Genomic DNA, 27,835 nt, shown 5'->3' on the forward strand with positions numbered 1-27,835 from the left:
CACTGCAACCATCATCGATATATGCCAATTGCCAATCATTTAAATTTCGATCACGTGACCACATGGATGCTGCAACGATTGTAAGTGTCAAAAATTGTCATGTCACTTTTTTTCAATGCCATTGTAACTTCAAACGGTTACTAAACGAGTGGTTGAACGTCAAGGACTACCTGTACTAAATCCTAAAATTCCTGCTGATTAAATGGTCAGAAGGATATTAAGGATATTGGATGAGTGCAAAATATTTCAAACTTGAAACACTCCTTTTTTGAGTTCCAATTCCAAACAGGTTTAGTATTTGAAACGTTTCCAGAATGGTCAAAAATTGAGTTTCACACTGAAAATGTTTTGCACTTCTCTGCTGGAGAACCTGTTTCCTCCACATCAAATGTTTGATATATTTGAATTAAAAGTCTCTTGGAGAAAGTCTTGCTGGGGTTCTAAGAAAGGAAAGGTTAAGGATGCCCAAGACTCATAAGTGTAGACACTGCAGTTATATTGGGATTTTCTTTGAATCGATTATTATTTTATAATCCTCAGTTTGCAGATTTGAGCCACTGGTAATATATTATAGTAGGTTATACACTGAAATGGGAAGGGGAACTGGAATCAAAAGTAATTTAAATCAGCTACTTTCACACAGCATTAGAATGCCATGTCGGTTATCTTCTATGTTATAGAATGCTTAATATCTAGATACCACCAGCAAGTCCTTCAGGGTTTTTGCTTGCAGAGTTGCAGGGGTGGGAAGGAGAGGACAGGAATAAATCAGTGTTGAGGAGTTTTTGGACTGTAGTTGAATATTTAGGGTGCTGCTGCCTTTCAGTCTTGAATATTATTTCACATTAATACATGTGAAAGACTATATATATATGTCAACAGCCCCAGGCCTGCCGGAATAGCCAGGTTTTGATAGCCTTTCAGAAGGCCATGAGAGTGGGGAGGGTCCGGATCTCGGGGGGGGGGGGGTAGTGGAAGTGTGACCTTCCTCCCATACTTGGGCATACCAGGGGTTGTGACTTTAAGTATATACCTCCCACCCTGGCTGGCTGATAAGGAGTTGTTCTATGTAGCTCAAATGGTTAACTCCCTGCCTGGGAGGCAATAGAGCACAGGTTCGATTCCCAAACTTGGGTATGGCTAGCTGATGAGAGCTAAATAGCTTGAAATAGATCTATACTAGTCTCCCTTTATTTATTTATCAGCATAAATATAACAAATGTAACAAAAAAAAGGCAACAGTAAAAAATATTGGGTTTCTGTCTGGATGGTCTCTTGTGACGAGCCTAATGACAGAGAGTGGAAGTGTGACCTTCCTCCCATACTTGGGCATACCAGGGGTTGTGACTTTAAGTGTGTATATATATATATATATATATATATATATATATATATATATATATATATATATATATATATATATATATATATGTCTTTAATAATATTTTGTAACATGTTGCCTACTGAATTTTGAACAAGGTTTGCACCCATTTATGTGCTATTTTGGTTTTCCCTGATAAAAGGTATTGTTTTACTAAGGTTTATTTCTCACGGACTAGCACTGCTATTGTTTTTGGGTTGTGTTGTTATATCTCTGTAATGCCTGCATAAATGTGACATTGTACCATATTCCTTTTTTTTTAAAAGAATAATTTGCTTGATTGGAATAGAATTTGAATGTACAGTCCATTATATACATGGAATTAATTTTGTAATTTTGTTTACCTTTAACTGTTTTAAACCATTTATTTCCTAAGAGATAAATATGTTACCTTGGAATATGAGAGATTATAAGGTTTTGATTGTATGGTTTCAGAACTTATTTACTGAATTTATGGATTATGAATAGTAAATCAGATTTCTCCATTATTGTTGTCAGCAGATATAGTTTGAATTGTTTCCAGTTCAGTGTAGATTCAGCTAATTCCAAACTACAATTCTTAAAGTATGTTGCTCAGAAACTATTCTGAATAGTTGGCAATCTTTTCTCTTCTCTGAAAATAGGTTTTCACACAATGGTCTATTGTCTTCCCATTTTCAAAATCTTACAAAATTTCAGTGTTCATGTATTAATCTTTTTTAAAATTATTTTTATGAATGCAGGGTAGTTCCGTGGGATAAAATCTTGCTGATTTTATTCCTTACTAGCTGATAACTAGCGTTTCCCGGATATTTATCCTAATCCATACATTTGTCCTCAAAAATTATCACGGACGAAACTTAATTTCTAATGTTGGATTTTCCTTCTTACTAGAGGGATCCCCCTTGTGGAGTACTGTGAAGCAACTCCACTGGGCTATACAGTAGAAGCCATTTTATGGCAGTACGGTAGAAGTCATTTTAAGGCACAACAGGCTGTATCTTAACAGAACACATACCCCAAGGAGTGTTAGGGGTGTCTTACCCCCACAGTATTTGTTTCCAGAGAGCAATTCATCTGTGTACCAAGTTTTGTTGAAATTGCTCGAGGCATTCCAGAGTTATGCTGGAACACACACACACACACACACACACACACACACACACACACAGCCATTTTTATATATATAGATCAAGAATGTAGAGAGATACCATTGGATGACAGTTTATTTGAAGCCTTTAGCAATTCAGGTTTTAAACATGGTTCAGTCTGTATGCCCATTGATAACTTTATTATACAGTAATGTTTTCAGAAGATGGTTGGTGGGCCAATCAGCAAAGTAGCATCATGTTGTCATGGCACAGATGGCACCCTTTTTGGATACACATTATGAAATGGACTGACCTGATGATACGACAGTGGTTTTGTCATTTTGTTAAGGGAAAAAAGCCTTGGTGAATGTCCATGGCCACATCTAAACAATCTTCAGGGTGGAAATTCCTTAGGGAGAACCTGCTGGGCACACTTGTTTAGATACCATGGAGATAATGTGGGAGATTGTAGGATACCTGGCAAAGGGATGGAAGAAAGGGCAGACATAAACTATGAAGAGATAGTGTCAGTGGATAACTTACATCGTATGCCAGTGTTTGTCAACCTTGGCAACTTTAACATGTGTGAACGTCAACTCCCAGGATTCCTGTAGTTGGATTCCCAGACAACTTAAAAGTTGCTCAGCTTGAGAAACACTGATGTACGGAAACTTAATGCAGAAAGCCTGGGAAAAAGAATTTCAGATTTTTGGATTTGGATCTGGTACAGATACCAGCATTGCCAGTGTTGCTACTGTCAGAGGTTATTATTGTTCCCAGTCCTCTCTCCTGAAGGACATCCTCATTTCTCAGTCCCATGATGCTAAAGATGGGTTTGCACAGCAGTTACGCTAAGGAAGTGTTAATATTATATATACTTTTGGCCATCACGTATTTTTCCTAAGTAACAAAAGGATGCAAAACCTATTATTTGCCGTGCTGTTTACAGTTTGCTTCTTTCATGGCTGTTTCACATTTTGGAATAAAAATGCAGACTGCTATTCATGTTAGAGCTTGTCAATCTGTAATTTTCACCTTTAGCAATAGCACTTAACATACTAGTGCTTTACAACACTGTGAGTGGTTTACAAATGTCAGCATACAGTATTGTCTCCAACATTCTGGGTCCTCATTTTACCGACCTAGAAGGATGGAAGACTGAGTCAACTTTGAGCTAGTCAGGATCAAAGTCCTGGCTGTGGGCAGAGTTAGCCTGCAATATTACATTCTAACCACTGTATCACTACAGCTCATTTTTCACCTATGGTCAGAATTCATGAACTCTAGTCCCCACTGTTGGGAGCCACTTTTTCATAGTGGATAAGATACCAGACTAGAAAGAGAGAGATGGGGAGTTCTAGTCTCATCTTATCACAAAAAGCCAGATGGGTGACCTTGGACTAGTCCCTCATTTTCAGCCCTAGGAAGGAGGCAGTGGCAAACCTCTTCTAAAATCTTGCCAAGAAAACTGCAGGGACATCTCCAGGCAGTCTCCAAGAGCCAACACACTGACTCAAAGATAGATGCATGTGGTCACCATCATTGCTGTAGAGTTCAGAATCTAATGAGCAACAACTAAAAAGCAGAAACAATGCTTTGTTTTCTTCCTTTTAAATAAAGCACCTTGCCAGTGTTTTTTCTTGTTATCCTGTCAGTTTCTTTTTCACCCACCACTCATTCTAGTCTTCCCACTGATTAAAAGCACAAGTTTTAAGTTGGTTTCCAGTGGGACCCTTTGTGTGGTACTCTGGACCTGTGGCTATTCCATCTCCAGTTCTTTGCAACATTACCCGGCAGGCTTGTTCTAATCTCAGAATTACATATCAGGCACTACTTTCACTGGAGGGAAGAAGGATCTTCTCTTTCCCTCAGTTTTATTCACTTATTTATTCCTTATTTTGGTTAGATTAGATGCCCCCCCCCATTATAACTTAACTGCTCAATTGAATTTGTAGATCCCTGACAATTACTGTCTTATTATTGTCATTGGGCACTTCTGTTAGGTCATTAATGATAACAGAAACAAATGGTGAAGCTGATTGTAGGACACTAACATCCATGTGCTATTACTATTACATTACTGTTGGGTTTTTTTTGTTTTTGTTTTGCATTTGTATATTTGTTATGGTGATTTTTTTATACAAATATTCAGTCTAGCATACTTAACTTGACATCCAGTCCTAATTTTTACAGAATAAAACTCTTCATTAAAAAATGCGAAGGTGAATTCTAACCGAACAAGGAGTAATTTTGTCAATACACTATGATTTTTGTTTTAACTATAGTATGATGAATTTTGTATGCATTACATTCCTGCATTTATAACTTTAACAGTAAATACTTTAAACAAAAGAGTATTGATTGCTTATTGAAACCTTTGTTACTGTCTTGTAGCAGATCAGAGAAACTGACATTCCCTATGACAAATAATCTATTTTTTGTATACATTCTACTACGTGTATTTTTATTCCTGGACTCAATAAAGTATTCTGTACAAATAATGGCATGTTCTGTTATGTTTTATTGTGGTTTTTTTAAATATAGGACAGGGCCACATCATTTGTTAGATAAAAGGCTGTGGGAGAGAATGACAATGAGATTTTGCAGAAAGAATTGTTAATGCCATCTTCTAACCTAGCTTTCTGTCTTCCAGTGTGATGAAAATGTCCCATTACCTTTATAGAAGTAAGATACAATTACCATTACTATCGTTTATTTATCTAGAATGAGAAGCACTTATAATACCTTTCTCTTTACATAAGTCAGCCCTGGGCAAGAGTATATTTTTTGGCAACTAAACTAGATGTTTAGTTAATTGAGAATAACATTGCAAGATGAAAATGAGTGTTTGGTTTGTTCAGCTTTCTGCCAACAGTGCCAACTACCCTGTTTTCCCAAAAATAAGACCTCCCCGGATAATAAGCCCAGTCAGGCTTTTGAGTGCATGTGCTAAAATAATCCCCGAAAATATTGCAACACAGCAACAAGCATGAGGTAACCACCCTCTCCCCCTCCTGCACCTCAAAAACAATAACACCTTCCCGAAAATAAGGCCAAGCACTTATTTCGGGGGTCAAAAGAAAATAAGACCCTGTCTTATTTTGGGGAAAACCCGGTATATGATTGTATAATGTTTAAAAGTTCATTGGGGAAGAGAATGCAGTTTCTTTGGGCTACCAGCAATGAGAAGGAATGTGTTTTTTCATATGTACATCCAGTATTCAGCTTTGGAAATTAAAGGCCATTGACAGCTACATCTGTGGATTTATCTTATCAAAAAAGAGTATTTTATGATAAGAATCTCATGCATTTCTTGTGGATTGGCTCCAGATTCAGTCATACTTGAAGCAAGCCTATTGAGATCAACAAATATAGCACCTTGGATTTATTGGGTCTGCTTGAAATACTATGAAATATGGAAAATAAAAAATGAGTATTATTTTGGTATTTGAATGGACATTCAGTTTCAATTTTTGGGTATGCTTAAATGTTTCATCTTTAAATACTAACCTGATTTTTATATATATTTGCTATATATAATTTTGACCTTAATTGCATGATAGTTTTAAATTTCCTTTTTCTGCACTGTTCACAGATCTTTAATATCTTTTAAAAGTGCAAAATCAGAATACACAGGAAAGCCTTGAAAAACACCATGAAGATGAATATAGATGAATTTTGATATTGATCCACAAAGTTCACCCCTTTTCCTAATTTCCAATTGTTTATTTATTGTTGTAGATTGTATAGATTTTAATAGGCTTTCTCTGATAACAGCTAATTTAAATCTATAAAATCCAATACAGTGGTTTGTATTAAGCATTTTTGGTTTTAACTCCCTTTCTCCAAAAAACATACTTCTTTTTTTGTAGTACCTCTTTAAAAATTAAAATTGGAATCAATGCAAAGAGCAGGAAGCCAAAGAAGATGCAAATTGCTCTGTTCCTTGAATTAGGGTGAACTGACCCAATTGTGGCCCCTCAGTTTTCAGTTGCAGGTAAGAAATTTGTGGTGAGATCTTCTAATTCAGCAAAATGGGAACAGTTGTTTCCTTTGAAGAAAAACAGCTGAACAGGATGAAGAATAAGATTTCCCTTTGAAGTCTGACCAGCCATTCAGTAGTTTCTCATTAAAATGCCACATCACAGGAAAAAAAATCTGCATCCATCAGCTAGCCCTGGTGCTGTTCAGTAGCGCTTTGAAAAATGGGATTGCTTGCTTGTTTTCCTACTTGAGCAAAAGTTTGGCCAGCAGACCTGATCTGTATTTACGTGCAACTTTAAAAAAAATGAAAGGCAATTTGGCTCATAGTGCTTTCATCTTTGTTCTTTCTTCGGCTCTATACCTATTTTCATTTCTTCAGGGGCAAATAATCACCTTGTAATTGTCTTGCGGTTGACTTATCTCTTTTATTTACCAATAAAATGCAAGTCCATAAGAGCTTTTGAAAATTGCATTTGCTTCTTAAGCAGAGTTTTAATTTATCTGATCCAGCTTGGAGCATAGATTATATTTTTCCCCCTAGTTCCGAAGTGGAAAAAAGGCTTGGTTTTCTGTGCCTCTTCAGAATGAGAATGCTGCTGTGTGATTATTTTCTACTGTTGGACTTATCTGTATTAACAGCTCACTGGAGAACATAGCTGACAATGCGTTACTGCAGTCATGGGCAATCGATTAAGTTTATTCTGAATATTTGACATCTTAAATTGCACAATTCATTTTAAAAAAGGCAACGTCCTACTGAAATAAAATAAGGTTTATAATACTGGGAGAGGCGGCCATTTGGCTGAATTGTGTTGCCATTCTCTTAAAAAGTCCATCTCATTTCTTTTTAGCCTGATAAAAAGTTTTGTGCACGCATTGATTACATCCATTTATTTTGGCTATTTCAGTTCTTATTTGGTATGGCAAAATGGATTAGAGTTATTGATTGACTATTGGCAGTTGCCTCTGAATTTATCTATTCTACCGTAATCATAACAAAGATCTTGTACCAATCAATTATGTGTAAAATATGGCAAGGCAAATCATGAGATTTTAACAGTAACAGTGGGCAGAAAAAGGAGCCAGAGCAAAACATCCATTTTTTTTAAAAAATGACCCTGTAATCCCTTTTATTGGGGTGCAATTGGTGCGACTGAGTGAAGCTGAGCGTTTACTGGCCAGATGCCCTTCCTGACACCTACATGAAATTCACAGCAGATATTTTCTCTTTGTGCCCTGATAAATGTCTGTTGCTGCCTAGGGTTGAATTCTCAACCTTTTGAGTGGGAGGTAAGTGTCTTCACCACTAGGCCACTGTGCCACTCGAGAGCCAAGCACCCGTCAACCAAAGAAAAGCTGTAGAATGAAGATACTGAGCAAAACCAAAGAAAACTCATAATTTTCCTGTGCACTGTTTGGAGAGTCCAAGCAACGGGTTAGATCAGTCTGGTTGCCGTAGGACTGAGGAATCTTTTTCCTTGGCCACGCCTCCTGGTGTTGCTTGGCCCCAGAATTTTTCCTCAGTCTGCCCGTTCAGGACTTGTTTTTGTGAGCTCCAGCTTAATTTATCCTAGGCTTGGACTCTCCTACTACTTATTCCCCTTTTCTTTTTCCTTGTTGTCCTTAATTAGTGTAGGCTATTTAGATTTAAAAAAATTTTTCACCGTCGTCAACTTTCTCTTTGAGACTCAGAGGTAGGCGTCGTGGTGGTGGTGCTCCGCTTGCCGCGCTGCCTTTGGATGGCAGCAGAGAGCTGCTGAGTCAGCTTTAAAGCGCAGCAGGGTGGCAAGGCTCCTGGTGGCTGGCGGCGGTTTCTTTTGTTGTTAAGCTTTTTTCTGGTTTTCTTGCCTTTGGGAAGGCACAGCCTGCCGCGAAGAGGTGCGGGCCACTTTAAAACGTGCGGCTGCCATCTTATCTTCCTCCCTCATCCTCACAATGGAGCAGCGGCCATTTTGGAAATGCTTAATTTTGTGCCTTTTTCAATCGGATTTCCCGCTCAGCCACGCTTCAGCAGATAGCCGCAGGGTGGTTAGCTGGCCCTGTTTCGGGTCTCCGGCTGGGTCACTGCCAGCCACAATATCTCCCCAAGCGGCGCTGGTATCTTGGCCACCTGGTAGTCATACTCCGGCACAAGGAGGGATCCTCAATTATCTCCACTGTCTCTCCCTGACTTATCTGCCTGGTCTTGCAGCCTCGGTTGCTTTTCTACCTTCTCACCTCCTGTTTGAGTGGCTGGATTTTCATTGGCCCTCATTTACAGAGATTCCTCAGATTCCTCAGTCCTAGGGCAACCAGACTGATTTAACCCGTTGCTTAGACTCTCCCGCAGTGCACAGAAAAGGACCCTTCAGGTAAGCCAATGGTCAATCTCAGTATCATACAGTAAATGGGTAATAAATTGAATAGTTCCCAAGTGAATTTTAGAATACTGTTATGGCCCACCAGCAGCCAGCAGAGTTAGCAGCAGATTCAGACAGGAGGTTGGGGAGGAATATGGGCCAGTCCTGGAGTCTGAAGAAGGCTCTGATGAGGGCTCTGTGTTGAAGGCAGAGAGGGGCCCAGAGCCGTATGCCAGTTATCAGATGCCTTCAGTCAGACATCAGTGTGCGCATGCACAGAATTATCAAATGAAAGGAACAGCTAAAGAATGGGTTGACTTGGGAGTAAGGCCACAAGTGGATGATGAATGGCCCCTCCCAGAGGAGATATAGAAAGGGGAGTGGAGTTTGCAGGAGATGATTTGATTAATTGGCTAGTGATTCTCCAGACTCCTTGTCAAGTTTTGCAGATATTGGCCTGGCAGCTCACTACGCCAGATAAAGTCTGTGACTGTAAATCCACCCTTGAAAGACTTTGCTGTCTGTAAATAAGCAGAATTCACAGTAAATGAATAAAAGGGACCAGGAGTTTGCTTCATGCTCTTGGGAAGCCTAGGTCAGTACAGATATTGCTAAAATAGGAACAGGAAGCTAGTTTAGATGTACAAATACTAATATGCCTAGGAAGCAGTGGTGGGTTCTGGGAGGTACGGCCCAGAACCCACCACTATAGCTGGGAGCAGTGGCCACTGTATTGGAACAGTGCGCCCACTCACGTTCCTTACCGCTTTTTGAGGCAAACTTGCCAATTGCTCACGCGTGTATAGCGTGCGGCGCCTGTGCGACCTCCGCCGAGCAGCTGAGTGTCGCTGGACGGCATGTGTGTGCATGCACAGCGTGCGTGCCCACCAAGGATGCCTAGCTCCATCAGAGCATACCGGTTGTGACAGGATCCGGAACTCACTACTGCTAGGAAGGGCTTCCTGAACAATTCTGGAAATATTGTAACTACCAAAAACTGAATTACTGTAAGTCTTAAAGTATTCTCATATAATTTAAAAACACACCAAAGTATCCTGCCCATTGAAAAACCCTGCACAGCCCTGTATAGTATATTGCCTTCACTTCATTTTGCTCAGAAGTCGGTAACCATGTCCCTATTCATATATTTTTTTTAAATGTTCTACTGCTACTGGATTAAATGGTATTGATTTAAACTGCAAACACCTTTGCTTTAAACAAGTCACTACATACACGTGGTTCATAGTATTTAAATATTTCTAGATGCATTGTATTAATCAAATCTCACTGGAAGCTAGCAAGCCCCATAAATAAGATGACTGCAGATGCCCAAAGTCAGCTTCATAATGTGCAATCAAACATGCTTTGCTTATGACTCAGAAATACTGACAGGTGTTGGCAACCGAGGCAACTAACTGAGTAATGACAGACAGTTCAAATACAGGCTTGAAATTTCCTAGTGTTCCACACCTAGGTCCAACCAAGTTATTAAGCAATCCCACCCTGCTTAACTCATTAACATAGAAAAATAATTAGAAATGTTACTTAGTTGGATAATGAAATGTCTTCAAGCAAATAAGCTCAGAAAGCACCAAGGACTCCACAATGTTACTTACAGATTGCATGTACCAGTAGTACCCATCTCCCTTCAGGGCTATGGATGGCATGCTTAACTGAATCATACAAGGCAGTTCAATTGACCTATCTTGGCCATAGTCAGTATTGAAGGGATGGGATGTTCTTTGTAGTCCAAATAGCCATGGTTTAATTTAGGAATATAGTAACTGTCCCCTCATCATTTATATCAGTGTTTTTCAACCTTGGCAGCCTTAAAATGAATGGATTTCAACTCCCAACATTTTCAAGCTAACATGCTGGGCTGTGGAATTCTGGGAATTGAAATCCATACATCTAAAAGCCACCAAGGTTGAGAAACAATGATTTATGTAATCCAAACAGTTTGATCAGGGATAAATTCTTGCCCATTTGCAGAGATATCAAAAAGAGGCCTCAGGAAAAGAAGACTTCTCTAGCCAGTCTTATTTCAGTGGTTTTCACCTCTATTGTGGCCATGTAGACAGTTGGTTTTGTTTCCTGTAGCTGTTTCCTTGACAGTGCTGGCCATGATTGAATTGCAGAGATTTTTATTTAATTTTCACTGAAAGGTGGGGCAAGAGGAAATGTCAAAAAGTTGGAGAGGTTAATTAGCCATCTTGGCAACAGCTGAGAATACTAAGAAACAGACAACTGAGAATGGATTGAGTCATCTTCCATTGTATACTATTGGTGCAGAGTACATTTTTGTCTGAGAGAAAACACTCAGCACCTTGAACAAATATGGGTCTTGAGTTATTGCTTCCTTATATCATGCTCCAGATCTAAAATTGAACAAGTTTTATCTTCTAATAAGGTAAGATAACCTACTTATAATGGAAGATCAAAATGCCTTGGATTTTATCTTCTCATCACTTATGTTTCTTTCATTTCCTAACCTTGGAACACAGAACTGACTATAAAGGAGAATAATAATGCTGGAGGTTGTTACGCAATATATCTTGGAGCACATAACACCAGATTTATCACTGGAGGGCAAAATCACAAACTTGCATCTCACCTTGGCCATGTCATGTGGAGAAATTCACTGGAGCAATTATGTTTGGAACACTTAGCTGTAAAAGGAAACCAGGCCGCCAAAGAACAGGATGGCTGGATACCATCTCAGAGGACACCAGAGAGAGTATACAACCGTGATGGCGAACCTATGACATGTGTGCCACATGTGGCATGCAGAGACCTCACATGTACCTCCTGCCGTCCAGCTGATTTTTGGGTCTCTGCTGCGCATGTGTGAGGGGCGAAGTGTATGTGGGAGACATGCACGCATGCACGGGGAATGTCGAAGTGCATGCGTGGGGTCATGTGTCCATGGGCCGAGAGATGGGGCACATGTGGGTTGTGTGTGCATGCGGGGGGGTGGGGCATGCTGGGGATGGGGCATGCGGGGGGCATGCACATATTGCATTATGGGTGTGTTTGAGCGCACACTTTTGGCACTCGGTGCCAAGAAGGTTAGCCATCATTGGTATAGAACAACTGAAAGAAGACCAGTTAAAGTGATATATTATTGTTCCTGCCTATGCACAGGGATCCTCTCAATCAAGAAAAATGCTTGAAGTTAGATAAGTATCAATGAAACTCAAGCGGGGTGGGGGTTGGACTTAGTTTGCTTGTGGCTATTGTAGGGATTCTAGGCTGATCCCTCTTTTAACTTCACCCCACGTTCTGTCATTCCTTCTCCTACAGGCTTAACCTAAATGAGACCTTAATGTTGCAAAAATCTTGCTTCATGGATGTTTCTGGAAATTTCAGCCAAAGAGAATTCTCACTAGAGCTTTATTCCTTTGCTTCCAAAGTCTTATTTTCAGCCACATCAAATTCTTAAGAGAGAAAAAAATGTGGAAAATTACACAATGTTCTATAATTCACATCACTGAAGAGTTTTCATTTGCAAGAAAAGGAAAAGTTTGAGGGCTGCATTAAACATTTAAGAGATCTGATGCAAAAGAAAAAGCATATGACATGTCAATATGGATATGAAGTTGATCCTTGATCCTTTTATTATGTTAAATTTATTTAACTCTTTATTATATTATAGTTCTAATGTATTTTATATCTTATGATAGGATTTTTTTAAAAAAATCATCTATAATTTGCGGGTACAGTAAAAAGGAATGTAAAGTTTTTTTTTCTTTCTAAATCAGATCTGGATTTTCTTGTATTAGATTCTGCCAATAAAAAACATTGACATTAATGGACATTAATAAACAATAATAATATACATGATGTCTACTGATTGTCTAGCAATTACTCTCGCTGTTACCATGATTTTTTTTCCTGCTATCAACATGTTTGTGAAACCACTAGTTAATGCTGGTATAAACTTTTGATTAATGGTGGCTAATTTAGCTTTTCCTTATTATATCATATTAGCCAAACCCAGAACTTGGCATAGTTACAGAGCTGATGGCATAATAACCCACTGCCTGGATTTGCTCTGCAGGCCTCAGGATTTTGCAGCTGATGCTATGCAGTACGAAATTGGCATGATAAGGTTGTATGAATCACAACCGGAAATGAGACAAGGTGAAAATCATGGGGACCAAATATCATGTCTTCTAATGAGATAAAAATGAGGAAAGGCTTTTCTTGGTAGATTATATTCTACTTGGATGATTCCATGTCTGAGATCACAAAGGATGTTAAATGGCGATGCTTTAAGTCAGCGGTCACCAACTGGTATTCCGTGATTTTGGTGGTCCGCAGAAAAATTTTGGTGGTCCGCAGAAAAATTATTTGCATTTTTTATATTGCACTAAATCAGGGGTCCCTGGGCTGGACACGTGCAATGAATGTGTTGCTGCAGAGAGTCTCCTGCTTCGGAGTCTTTTCGTATGGGTTGGTGGGGGGAGAAATTCCAACTTGGGGTCTGCTTCAGCTACTAGTGTGGGGCTTTGGACGAAGGCTGGAGTGAAGTGCCGCTGGTGGCAAAGAGCCGGAAGGCCTTGTTCCAGTGGAACTGCATCATGGCCTGGAACTGGCTGACGATCTCAGCCCGCTGAACCTCCAGGTGTGGGTACCTGGCCTTGCACTCCCTCAGGTCTTCCCTCTGCTTGGAAAGCCTATGCTCGTAGTCCTCAGTGAGGTGCTTCTGCTGAGCCTCCTTCTCGGTCAGATCCAATTTGAACTGAGCCAGCTGTTTTGCCACCTCTTTCTCGTGGTGGCTGCTTCAACAACTGCTTCCTGTTGGGGCCCTAAGGAGCCTGGGTAGGCAGGCGAGGAGTGGCTGGGAGGGAGGGGGTAATGGCTGGTGAGGTGCCCCTTGACTTGACATTGGGTTGGCCACGCCACCCAGTCACATGACCACCTAGCCACGCCCACCCAGGTGGTCATTAGGCAGATCATATTAGTGGTCTGCAGGATTTAAAATTATGAATTTAGTGGTCCCTGAGGCCCGAAAGGTTGGTGACCCCTGCTTTAAGTAGTGTCTACATTTCATTCTTTTAAACTGAGGCCCGGGAGATCCAGGGATAAGGACTCATTTTCACCACAAAGTCTAGTGAGATTGTAAGATGACAATGTTGTAAGCCCTTCAGAGTCATTGGATACGAGAGGGACAGCAAACAAATTTAATAAATACATAAATAAAAGATTATGTGACATCACATCATTTTTCTACTTGTAATGACCACACAGATAATCTTTAATGTACTGTAGTTTTAACAAAACTTGTTAATTTGACAAAATGCTTCTGATTTTTGGAAGCCTGCTGAACGTCTTTGTATCAATCGCACCCAGTCAGCCAGACAGTTGGTCATGAAAACCAAGCAGTGACTCTCTGCATTCTCAAAGAAAAAGCAGAATTTAATTGCAATAAGTAGCACAGTTCGACTTCAACAATTATCTCTTTATACTTCATTTAAAAAGTTCCCACTGGAGAAAACACTTTGTTTCCATTGCTTATTTCCTAATTTGAAACAGACAATAGCTTCACCTGGGTTTCTCCCCCCCCCCATTTTTCCCCGTTATTTCCATGGGAAATTGAAACGCTTTGCTGCTTCCAACGTGTCGTCTCCCTCCCTTGTCTGCAATGTGCTGCTTTGAAGATCACCCGCTGGACACGAGAACCTGGCAAGGGCAACCACCAGTAAGCCGGGCCCTCACTTGGGCTCTCCAGCAAGGCCCGCAGGTGACCTGTCAGAATTGAAGGACCCTTGAGGTGGAAAAGACGAGGCCACTTCCCAAAGTCTGGTCTTAGGCCTGAGGAGAGGTGGGCGCAGCTGGTACATTGTTCCGGGGCCTATGGAACTCATAGGGGGGCCATGATGGGTAAAATCAGCAAACTAAAGCTGATAAAAAATTATCTAAGATCAACTAGTGTTAGGTAAGCTCTCCATTGGGAGACCGAGTACGTTCAGCGAAGCATTGTGAGAGTTGTGTTGGAGAACACACAAACCAGCATACAGAGACACTGCAGTTTAAATAGGCTTTTACTTTTGTGGAAATAGAGATATCAGAGTCCATCAAACAGTCCAAGTCATACACGGATAAGACAGTCAGTCATCAATGTCTTTCAGTTAAGGGATAATCCAAATAGCATAATCTAGTATCATATATTCAGTTCAGTACACAAAGTTTGCTAGCAGTTGCAAAACTTACAACAGCTCACTCAGATCAGATCAGCCCAGCATCTAACGAAAACAGAGAGAGATCTAACAGTCCTTCTGGCTCCCTCTTATGGCCGATTGAGGAAAACAGCAACCAATCACATTTTACAGTATGCTTTAAAGAAACAGGTACAACATTGTTACGATTTATATATTGCCAATCCAACCGTTAGAATTATATTCCTAACAAACTACATCACAGGGTTGACTGGTAGATTTAGCAAGCCTCAGTATTGAGTCTGACCTTGCAAAAATTGATTTTGATGATGCAATTCACAATTTTGCCAGGAAAGCACCTTTGTTTAACAAAATATAAACGCCACATCTCAACTATAATAACTGTTATGAGCTTGTTGCAGAAAATCAGGAAATTTGGACTGTGAGATCAAGAAATAGCTTTATTTGGCCAAATGGTTCAGATAGAGATAACTATTGGCTAAATTCCTTAATTCTAAGCAAAGAAGCGAGTTCTACCGTATTTTTCTTTCATGCCTAGGCTGCAGTAGGCAAGCAGGAAGCACTGAATACATACTGGTTTTTGTGGTTAAGTTATATGCCTGACTCGTAGGCGAGACGTCTAACTGACTTGGCCTCCTTAGAACAGATGTTGTGGTCTGACATTTGTATTTCCAGAGTTCAAGTTTCCGGTTCAGTAATGTATAACAAAATAGAAGGGATAGATGGGGCTCCCAGGAGGTCTTATAGTCTGACCCTGTTGCATGTTATGTCCAAATCTCGCTTTATGTCCTGCCTTAAGCTTGCAATCAATCTAGTTTTAAATTCATTGCATATGTATATTGTTTCATTACTATTTACATATTTGTACTGTTGTTTTAAATTATCTTTTTACAGAAGTGCCTGTCCTCTTTTTAATTTATTTGCAAGCATGCTTGAATGCAATTAATAAATGCACAATTATGACATTATTGATTTATGTGTCCATGTGTAGGTGAAGGGACCCATCTTAGTCTTTTTCCAGCACTTAATAATCCTCTCGGCGGTCCTGCGTGGTCTTCCTCCCAAACAACCCCCACCAGCCGGAGAGGCCAACCTGTGGCGGGATGGCGAGCAGGGGCGCCCCGCCGCGCCCCCACGTGGTCGAAAAGGAGGGAGCGCCGCAGGGACCGAGCGGGAAACCGCATCACCACCAGCCCCGACGCCGACCTCCCTCCTGTCTCGCCCGGCGTAAAGTGGCGGGGGAGAGCTACTTTCGCCGCCTTTTTCGCCCCCGGCTGCCTCCCCCCCCCCACCGGCCCCAGCTAATCGGGTGGAGGCGCGCCCCTTTCAGAGGGGAGCCAGCGGCGCATTCCTGACCGCCCCCAGGGAGAACTGGCGCTCTCCGGCAGTGAAAGCCTCGTCTGTGTGGCTGCGCCTGGCGGGACTCTGCCCGCTTCATCTGCGCTCACCGGCGCAGCGGCCAGCCCTTGCCAGCTCGCAGCCGCCAGCACTCACCGACCATGAGACCGTCGCCTGCCGCCGCGCCGTGCTGCCCGGCCGCGCTTTCTGCCGCTCTGTTGCTTTCGCTGCTTCTGCTGGCGGCCGCTTCGTCGCCCGGGACCTCGACGGAGACGCAGAAAGGGAAACAAAAGGCGTTCCGTCAGCGGGAGGTGGTGGACGTGGTGAGTGGAGGGCCAGGCGGGCGATCAGGCGGGGGGGGGGGGGAAGAGGGCACCGCTGGAGAGGAGAGGTCTGTCCCTTTCCCGGGGTCACGCTCCGTCCCTTGGCTTTTTTTTCTTTTGTAAAGATACAGGTATTTACACGTAGTCCTCGATTTACAACCGTTCCTTTAGTGGCTGTTCGAAATTACAGCACTGAAAAAGGGATTTATGGCTGTTTTTTGCATTTAAGGACCCTTGCAGCATCCCCAGGATCAAGTGATCAAAATTCAAATGCTTGGCAACTGGTTCATCCTTAAGACCGTTGCAGTGTCCCAGGGTCATGCGATTCCCTTTTGTGACCTTCTGACAAGCAAAGTCAATAAGGTAGCCAGGTTCACTTAAGTACTGGGTGATTCACTTAACCACTGCCCTGATTCACTTAACAACTCTGGAAAAGATAGATCATAAAATGAGGGGGGGGGGAACTCACTGAACGACCTTCTCATTTAGCAACATAAATGTTGGGCTTAATATGTGGCCATATGTTGAGGACTTCCTGTATGCACATTCTGGATGGGGGAGTCGGAGGGGGGGGGATCCTAAATGTAGTATCTTGCCTAGGTAGCTTTTTCCTCTGATGCACAGTTTTGTAACAGGAGTAGGTTGCTCTTCTGTACTGACAACCATATTGGTTCTAACAATAATAGTAGCACAAAAGGGTTCGGTGATTTCAATTAAAATTAAACATGATAAAGATAAAACATAGGAAAACTGGATGAGAGGATATTAGGCAGCAAAGAGATGGTCACACTTAATTCTTCCTGTATTTTATATTTTGCTAACTCTCAGCCTTGAAATCAAGCCTGTGTGCCATTTTGTTTAGCATGGCTTACAACAGAGAACTTTTTTCCTTGTGCAAAAATGTCTCTAGGCATAGTTGAATGAAGCTGGCTTCCCTTAAAATAAGTCTCAGTTTTCCCTCTTAGTATGCCAAATAAGGAAAGCCATCTTATTCTCAAGAGTTCTTGTGTGAATAAGATCAGGCTGAAATTGGAGTTTGGATACCAACAATTGAAGGAAAGACAGCTTGGCCTTCTGCTGTGGTGGGACTCAGAGGATGAGTAACTTAGTTGGTTTCCTCCAGTCTTGGTGATTTATTGAGTTGAGCATTTAGGGAGATTAGTGGCTTCTGAAACATTTTTCCTCACTGAAGGCATTCCTTTGTAAGCTGGAGGAATCATTATATTTAGCCTTGGGAATTATGTCTTTAATCATCACTATACCTTCTTTCTACAGTGTAGGGAGAGTGGAATTTACTTGTACGAGAAAATCTATCTGAAAGCAAAATGCTTTGGAATTAAAATGGTTAGACCTCAGCTATATAGTACATTTGTTGGCATGAGTGTCTGTAGAGACACTTCAAGTTGAGCTTGACTTTTGGTTTCATAGACATAGCAATTAAATCCAAGAATTTCTTTTCATTTCCCACAACCCTAGCTCACAACCCTTTTTTTTCTGGTAGTCTTCTTTCCAAATACTAAGAGATTTTGTCACCTGCCTAAGTGACAGCTAAACATAGTTGCAGTTCAGGCATAAAAACAAGATCAAATGGAGGGGACGTACTGTTGTAAAGAATTGTACCAGGCGTTGAGTTTATTGAAAATCATTTAATTTGAAGAAGAAAAGCTATGAAGCCTCCAGGATACCCTTCTCCAAACTGTGCCTTCCAGGCTGCAATTCCTAGCTTACAAGGCCATTCAGATACTTCTGAGGGGCACCATAATGTTGGGGAAGGCTGCTTCAGTGCTCAGTAGCTGGAATTTGGTTCAGAAATGGACTTTTGCTGTAAACCCACTTGTTTATGAAGACCTCTTCCTCCTTCTCCCCCTCCCATCCACCCACCAACCAGCTTTTAGTCTGCTCACTCGTTCAAAACGTGGCTTTCCTCAGACGTGGTTTGATATTCAAGTCAGTCCTGCCTGCCTCAGAAATTCCACATATTCTTAGCATGAGCCAGATACTTTTAGGAATGGCTGTTTCAACCCCCTCATACAATCTTCTCACTGATTACCTCAGAAAGGATTTACTTTTCCTCATATTTCTAGAAATAGCATTTCGCTTACAATATGCTGTTCCCCTGGGTTTACTGGCACTGACAATAGTAGTAGCAAACTGGTTAATTTTGCCCTCTCTTCTTAAGAGAAGGCTTGGAAGAAATAACCTATTATTATATATTCTGTTCTATTTTTCTTGGCTCCTACTAAGCTTGTACTATCCATTTCTGAGCAGAGTTTGTCAAAAAGTGAAACAACAACATAGCATAAAGAAAACAGGATAAATGCTTGTAGTCTGCTATTTTTATTTTACCTGAACAACAAAATTAAATCAAGAAGATATAGAAGATTAAAAAAATAAATCAAACTAAAAACCTACAATCAAATTTTAAAATACACTGTATGCCATTAAGATTAAGAGCATTTGGAACAAAATTGTACTTCTGTAGCCTATCATAATTTGGAACAGAAAAAGAGAATGAGAGTTGTGGTCTCTGAGACCTACATGTAATTTATGTTTTGTGATACATTTAATATTATAACAACATTGGTGTCCTAGTCCTCAAATTCATAGCACAGAAGGAAAAGACAATAGAGAGAAAAAAATGAAAACAAAGCATCTCAAGCCCTAATTTGGAATATTTATGGTTGCTTTAATACTTGTGATGGGAATTGATTATTCAGGAAGAGAATTCCCCAAGCAGAGGATCTCACAATCTTCTGAGAAGGCAGTTGCCCTCAGTGGTCTTTATAAGAAGGGAGAAAATAACATCAAGTGGATGTGGTGGATTCTTGATGCTTACTTCATTTCTTCCTCAATGGGTGACTGATTCTAAAAGCCTCTTGAGGAAACACAAGCCCCCTGTACAGGGGTGGGCTGCAACAGGTTTAACAACCAGTTTGGTGATTGCGTGCTTCGTGTGCGCATGCGCACTTTGCACACACATACGCCCTTTGCAAACGCTTGCGCCTAACGCACTTGCACGCAGCGTTCAAATTACAGCAATTTGAAGCTCAGCTGCTTAACTTCTAGGGCAACCCTGGTATGTAGAACAGCAAAGGCATGGAAATCAGTTGCGCCGTGTGAATCGGCTGAACCAGAAAGAAGGATTTGCTCTAGATCAATGGTTTCCAATGGTGTGGGGGGGCATGCTCCACAGTGGGGCAATTTGATTTTTAATGGGGGCAATTTGAACCTTGTTTAAACCAAGTTAATGGCCTTTTAGGCTTCCTCCGCGTGAGTAGAGTTCACTTTTTGCTTAAAGTAAGAATTATATGTCACGGGGGGGGGGGGGGCGCATCAGGATTTTAGAGATGCTTAGGGAGAGCATGGAGAAAAAAAAGGTTGGGAGCCACTGTTCTAAATGGTTGATACCAATGGAGCAAGCCCCACCAACAGGTGGCAGCATCTGGACCAACATTTTCTGAGGTTGGAAGATAATTTTGGTCGAATAGCTGACCAGGTTAATGTTTTGGTGGAAGACCAATAAAGAAAACCCCAAGATTGTAACCTAGATTAAGAAGCTGAAAAACAACTTTGCGCATTGCCAAGGTAACACATGGATGTGTTGATGAGGTCAGCACTAATGAAAATTGATGTGAAGTTATCTTTTTAATTTACATCCATTTGATTCACTTAGAATAATTTTGAAATATAAATGCGTTGGATTGTATTAGTAGAGATTAAAGGAGTGATGGGATTGATTTGTACTGCAATTTACCTGGTTCTGTGTTTGAAAGACGGTAATGTGGATTTTATAGAATGTTTCAAGGACTGGATAGTTATACAAGTATTTCTTCTCCCTCTAGATGCGATATATGTTCTCCTATACACTGAATTACAATTTCAAATTGTTTTAAAAATGTAAACACAAACTAAGTTATCTATTTGACATCAACCTCTATATTCACTTGAAATTATGACTATATTTTTCCCAAATGGGAGGTTCATTTTCAGTTGGCTAAATAGGTTTGTTTCCCCCCATTTAATCTATCATTTTTGTACTATTTGTTCTCTTTATCTTAAGTAAATAATAATAATGCCTGTGTGATGCCAACATACCTTTTTGTTTCTCAGTATAATGGCATGTGTATGCAAGGACCTATTGGTCTTCCTGGAAGGGATGGAAACCCTGGAGTCAACGGAATACCTGGAACTCCAGGTATCCCAGGCAGAGATGGGCTTAAAGGAGAAAAAGGAGAATGCATTCAAGAAAGCTTTGAGGAATCCTGGACCCCTAACTATAAGCAATGTTCATGGAGTGCCTTGAACTACGGCATAGACCTTGGAAAAATTGCAGTAAGTACGCACAACTATAGCATAACATGTAGGCCACCAAGATATGGTGAGAAATCTGTTCCATATTGCTTTTGCTTGACTAATCATCTGTTCACTTCTAGGGGCTCCAGTTTTGGCAAAGGTAGATAGCCTGCCGCCAGGGGTGGGCTTCAAAATTTTTAGCAAAGGGTTCTCTGCCCAGTTGCTGGGTGGGCATGGCCATGGTGGGCGTGACCTAGTCAGCCTCCTGCACCACAGGAGGTATTTTTGCACTCCCCAGGCTCCGGATATTTTCCTCGATTCTCTGGGAGGGCGAAATGGCCTCCCCAAGCTACAGAGGCCCTCTGGCGGGTGGAAATGGGCCCATTTCTGGCCTTCCCAAACTTCTGGTAGGCCCGTTTTTCACCCTCCCCGAGCCTCATACGTGTCCTGCACTTACCTGCATCCAAAATAGGCCATGTGGGGAATCCTGGGAGGGGCAGGGTGGGTGGGACCAGCCAGGAGTGGGTTTTTGGGATTCTCCAAACTGCATAGAATCTTAGCTAGAGGTTCTCCCAAACTCCTGCAAACCCCCAGCAGCCCACCCCTGCCTGCAGCCATGTATGGTTCTAGATCATCTTTGGAGTTAGCGGAAATGTTTGTCCTATTTTTTTAGGTTTTAGTAAGGGAGAGAGTCAAAATGGACGCTTGATGTTTCAACTGTAAAACTGAAGCTGTGCCCCTTTTTATAAGTGGGTCTTTGATTATACAGTTACAGCCACATTTTGATCCCTTGTGGATGCCTTGGTGTACCTTAAGCATTGCAAAACCTCCAGGCACTCTTAAAACCCCCAAATTGTAATTTTTTTTAATATTTGGGGGATGCTTTAGGCAGGGGTGTCAAATGTCATTTTATTGAGGGCTGCATCAGGGTTGCGTTTGACCTTGCGGTGCTGGAGTGTGTGTGGCCAGCTCGACGTCACTTGTGTCGGAGGGTGCCTGTGGTGGCCTGAGCGCTCTGTCAGTGAAAAGGGGCTCCCAAGTTCCATTTTTGCTGGCCAAGGCACTGTGGGCCGGTCCTTTGCTGTTTCTAGGGTAGTCCCATGGGTCAGATCTAAGCATCCTGTGGGTTGCATCCAGTCCATAGGCCTTGAGTTTGACACCACTGTTTTAAGGGATACAGTGGGTATTTGCAGGGCTTCATTCTCCCCCTCCTACCCTTAAATCACTTTACTATGACCCCGGATGGCACCCAATGTTTGGCCTAGTCCTATTTGGTGACATCTTGACATCATTGACCAAAGTCCTAGTAACCCTAAGGTGGATCCTCAAATTGAATTTAGCATTGGCAGAAAACCAATAATTCATAGATTTAAATACAGCAGTAAGGTTTGGACAGGAAACACTTCAACATTATTGCAATCAAATTGTGAGCCTATGTGATCAAGCCTATGTGAGGAAGTAACAATTTTAATGAGTTAATAGCAGATGGGCTTTTAATACTATTATTCAAAATAGGCAGTCACTTTTTGCAGCTTCAGAATGACTGATTAATACATGAAAGCCCTTCAATAGAAAGGCATTTAAAACAAAACAGTATCTGTGATTATAAACCTTTAACTTTTGACAGAGCTTAGTAGCTGAATGCATATTTTGCATTAAAATGTTTCTGGCATTTCCAGAGGGGGGTTGAAAAAGATTCCAGATTTTCTACTAGACATTTTGATCTAGATGTACCTGTTGATTGGATCTGCACATTAAGCCACAATATGGCTTGTTTGGTTTTGGTTTAGTCTCTGATCCAGCCACTGACGTTTGTAAACTTGGCTTAGGTGTGAATTCAGCCAACAAATTCAGCTGATTTCTTCAGCAAATTACTCGAACTGTGACTGCACTTTCATCAATACACATAACACAAAGAAGCTTACTCAGTCAGAAAATGTATTGTATGAAATGATGCATTGCCTGTTTCACTATAGATGAATTGTTTTAGTTGAAAAATATCTTAAGTACAAGGAATGCTCAATTGGAACAATTCATTCATCATTACCAACTGGCACTCCCCCCCCCCCCATCACTTTTTTATCTGAGTTTTATGAAAGTGATCTTTAAGAATATCTCCAGGGTTATCCCTGTTGCAGAAGAGCAATGTTTAAGATAATTGTATTTTCTACAAAATTTCACTTATTCTTTTCTCACAGGAATGTACATTCACCAAGATGCGTACCAATAGTGCTTTAAGAGTTCTTTTCAGTGGATCACTTCGACTTAAATGTAGAAATGCCTGTTGTCAACGCTGGTATTTTACTTTTAATGGGGCTGAGTGCTCTGGACCACTTCCTATTGAAGCTATAATTTATTTAGATCAAGGAAGTCCGGAGTTAAATTCTACTATTAATATACATCGCACATCTTCAGGTATGTACTGGAGTCATATCATAAAAGCAAGCATTTGACGCTAAAGCGCCTACTATTACGTGAAATGATGAAGAGATTGGGGATGTAATTATCCATAGCAAATAAAATTCTTATGACAAGCCAATGGATTGGTATAGCTCAATATTCTTTTCAGATGCTAAATAGTCAGAGGAGCTTAAATTTAGAGTCTTTCCCAATCTTAAAGCATTTCACTCAAGTGCTATGAAGCTGATAAAATGCTAACCATGTTTGAATTCTGGATTGTCACTAAACACTGGACCACAAAGTAGCCAAACATATTTTGGCTTGGGGTTTGGTATTTGGTATTTATTCGATTTGTAAGCCGCCCTATTCCCCGAAGGGACTCAGGGCGGCTGAACAAAAACCAGGGGAAGGGGAAAAACAAATACAGAAAGTAAGACAAACAGGACAGTGATACAACAGTTTAAAAAAGCACAGCAAGCACAGCAAATTCGAGTAGGGGGGGGGAACTCAACCCCAGGCTTGCAGGGACAGCCAGGCCTTAATGGCTGTCCGGAAGGCCTGAAGGGTGGCGAGGGTTCGAATCTCCACGGGGAGCTCGTTCAGTTTCATAGAAACTGAATCAACTTGTTAAGTTATGGTACATGGTATGCCATCTGAATCCAGGAAATTGAGAGTACAATATTAATTGTAAATAAAAGTCATGTAGAGAATAATAATCTTTATCTTCTGCCGTGCCACTTCAATAGCAAGAAACCCCGACTAAAGAAACAACCATCCAAGAGAAATGATAAACAGTTAAATAAAAATCCATTTATTTTTTATTAAAAGGGCAATGAAGGGACTCAGTGGCTCAGTGGCTAAGATGCTGAGCTTGTTGATCAGAAAGGTCGGCAGTTCGGCGGTTTGAATCCCTAGCGCTGCGTAACGGAGTGAGCTCCTGTTACTTGTCCCAGCTTCTGCCAACCTAGCTGTTCGAAAGCATGTAAAAAGTGCAAGTAGAAAAATAGGAACCACCTTTGGTGGGAAGGTAACAGTGTTCTGTGTGCCTTCAACGTTTAGTCATGCCAGCCACATGACCACAGAGACGTCTGTGGACAGCACTGGCTCTTCGGCTTTGGAATGGAGATGAGCACCCTCCCTAGAGTCGGGAATGACTAGCACATATGTGCGAGGGGAACCTTTACCTTTAAAAGGGCAATGAAGTTTTTATATATTAATGACTGTTCACTTTCCTTAAAAAAAAACCTCAAGGAAGAAGTGCAATTTCTCTCCCATATTAATTATTATGTGCAAAATGTATTTTAAAAGGATAACATGTATGGAACTTGAGATGGAAGGGCGTGAGAGATTCGAGAGGAAACTTTCTTTTTGTTGGGCAAGAAAGTTCCTCATGTGGCCCAAAGGAACATTGGAAAGCAACAAAGGCTGTGACCTCAGTTTCCCTTTGCATGGCAAGGGAGGTGGGGTTAGTTAGGCATTCTTCCTTCCCTTTGTATCTTTGCCAACCAAATACTGTAATTGCGGATTGCCTCTACCGATGCTCAATACCATTTTCCATTGTTAGTCTTTAATGTTTGCCATGGATTATGGGTGAAATCAATGCATTTTGTATTTTAAACAGTGGAAGGATTATGTGAAGGAATCAATGCTGGATTGGTGGATGTTGCTGTTTGGGTTGGGACTTGCTCAGATTACCCAAGAGGAGATGCATCAACGGGATGGAACTCGGTGTCTCGCATAATTATAGAGGAACTGCCAAAATAGAGCTTTCAACCTCTTCTTGCTATCCCCAAAACAACATCCAGGACTTTATGCAACCTCTTATTGGTTTGTTTTTCTACATGAAAATATACATTGGATTATAGTGCACAAATCTATTTATAGAAATACGGTAAAAATCTCTTTTGAGCCACGTTTGACTTTAGATGATTTGACAGTTAAGTGTATGTGTAGTTTTTGCCAGCTACACAAACGTGATTTGTTTCCAAGATGTTTTGGGATTTCTTGGGAATTCATGGTCTGTGCTAACCAAGCCTGGGTCTACTAAATTCCTGAATCCACAGGAGGCAGCCTGGTGCTGGTCTCTGTGGAGGTTTTACAGAAATACCAGTAGACAATTAATGCTCCATTTTTTATCCCATGTATCCTTAGCATTTTTCTACAGCATTTTTGGAATATAGATCCTAAAGGAGCAATCTGTATTAATGGTTACTTTTCTATCAATTCTATATATCCTTGTATTTTTTCAAAAATAAAATCTTCATAGCCAATGTTAATTTTATATCTTTAAAAAGCAACTTTTTATTCAAGTGTATCTTCTCCATTCCCCCAATGTATGATCTGTTTTCTAAGCTTCAAGTTCCTATTGAAAGGAAATTAGAAAACTAATTTTCTTCTGATGTGTGAAACAATAAAATAAACCTGACCTGACCTGAAAAATGACCTGGTAAATATTATTGTAATACAGTAATTTAGTAAACCTGTATTTTTATTATCTAGTGTATAGCTGTCATCTTGATGTATTATATATGCATAGAAGCTATGCCAGGCATGGTGGAAGATCTATGTAATTTTTTTGATTTAAATAAAAATGTAAGAGCAAGTCAATGTATGAATGTGAATCATTATCTAAAAGTTTAAACATAAGTTAGTGAAATGTATAAATGAACATGATACCTCTATAGCAGCAGTGTCAAACTCAAGGCCCCGGGACCAGATTTGGCCCGTAAGGTGCTTAGATTTGGCCCGCAGGGCTGCCCTGGAAATAGCGAAGGACCAGCTGTGGTGCCTCTGCCAGTAAAATTGAGCTTGTGAGGGCCACGTGCAGACTTCCCAAGCTCCATTTTCGCTGGCAGAGCATTTGGGCCACCACAGGTTCCCCCAACACAAGTGACGTCATGCTGCCCACACCCACCTCAGCCCCCTCTCCGGGTCAGACATAAACATGATGTGGGTCTCAATGAAATCGAATTTGACACCCCTGCTCTATAGCATATTTGAACTACAAATATGAACAAAAGGTTAATTTTTAAAGTATTTACAAATACACATGGTAATTTTTTTTTAGAACTTTTGCTCTTAAATATTAGCCTTAGCTGTTTGCTGCCAGAGTTTAGAGACATTACCCATTGTTCCTATTTGTATGACTTGATATCAGTATGACATATGAAACCTTCAAAATTAGATTATGTGGAAATATACATATAAGATTTTTATGTTTATACTGGTAATTCTTTTGCAATTTTGTTGAGTGTTACCATTTTAAAAAACCTTTAGCTTAAGCAGAATTTTAAAAATTAAGTTAACATATTATTTAACTTAGAAAAGATATAGTGTTTCTGTAGTATATAACTTTTTAAATCATTTTACTGGATCACAAACAAAATATTCTTAACTATCTATGCCTTAGTAGTTTAAATGTGAAATTTAGATTTTTGTACCTTTTGAAAATCTTACTATAATTTGTTCAAGTTTTCCACAATTTTATCATCATATCAAAGAGAAGGCAAAACAGTGAGTTCATTCACATTTTTAAAAACCTTGGCCCTAAATGTAATGAACTTTTTCATTTCCTTTCTGGGAAGAAATGTTTGTTCTGGTATTTTTTTTTGTTAAAGTAGGTAGAAAATATTTTATATGTGAACCCTTCTGATTTTTTTTCAAAGATTTAAAAAACTTGTTTTCATACTCTTTTATTAAGGATTATGGTGCTACTTTAAGTAGCACAGACCCACAGATAGATAGATAGATTACAAATATTTTGATAAATATAAATATATAAGAAATTATATAATTCTAGGCAAACTTAAAAACTCAGTGATACTTCTTCGTGAGCAAATCCAAATACAATTAAGGCCAATGTTCAGCAGTTACTAATATTCCTTGTCTTGTCTTGGTTAGATTGGAAGAAGTAGATTGGGGTAGCAGGAACAGCAAATATGTTGGGTGAACAAATCATTCTGAGTGGGTAGTGGTTAAAAGAAAAGTCTACATTTTTGGAAGACAGACAAAATATAAATCAAACAGCAATACAATTGGAGCAATCGCAGAAACGACTAATGGCTATATTTTTACCTGCAAGCCATTGTTATGCGTCTCCGAGGTGGGGTGTGGGAGAAGTCACTGATACGGTATTGTTACTGCCCAATTGCCTGGAGACTGAGGTAAATCTGAGGACACTCCCTCTGCTCCTCCTTCTGACTCCCCAGATTAACCTCAGTCTTCGGCCTAACAGGAGCTATTCAGTGACTCTCTGGATTTCTTTGGTTTTTTTCTTCTTTCCAAAATTTTTCCTTTTTTTTTTTTTGAATCTCCTACCTCCTTCTATCGCGCCCCTTACCTGCCTAAGCATGAGCTGCGCTCGCTGCAACCTCTTATTCATTCCAATGTCATATAATTGTTTCACTATAAATATTGATTTAACTATTTCAGCACAGACCTTTAGTTTTAGTCCCAATTTCATAATGATAAGAAAAACATGATAGTCTTGCTTATCAAGCAAAATGTTACTGCATTACTAATAGTC

At 40.4% G+C, this 27,835-nt stretch overlaps 1 protein-coding gene across 1 annotated transcript; it reads left to right on the forward strand.

Annotated features, from left to right (window-relative positions):
- Positions 1-16,455: 16,455 nt before the first annotated feature.
- On the forward strand, positions 16,456-25,398 carry CTHRC1 (collagen triple helix repeat containing 1). The gene is made up of 4 exons (XM_032222287.1): positions 16,456-16,617; positions 20,728-20,949; positions 23,109-23,325; positions 24,932-25,398. The coding sequence occupies exons 1-4, from the start codon at positions 16,456-16,458 to the stop codon at positions 25,072-25,074; spliced, it is 744 nt and encodes a 247-aa protein (XP_032078178.1). The 3' UTR covers positions 25,075-25,398.
- The last annotated feature ends 2,437 nt before the right edge of the window (positions 25,399-27,835 follow it).

This window comes from Thamnophis elegans, chromosome 8, assembly GCF_009769535.1.
Source record: "Thamnophis elegans isolate rThaEle1 chromosome 8, rThaEle1.pri, whole genome shotgun sequence".
In the NCBI taxonomy this organism is placed as follows: Eukaryota; Metazoa; Chordata; class Lepidosauria; order Squamata; family Colubridae; genus Thamnophis; species Thamnophis elegans.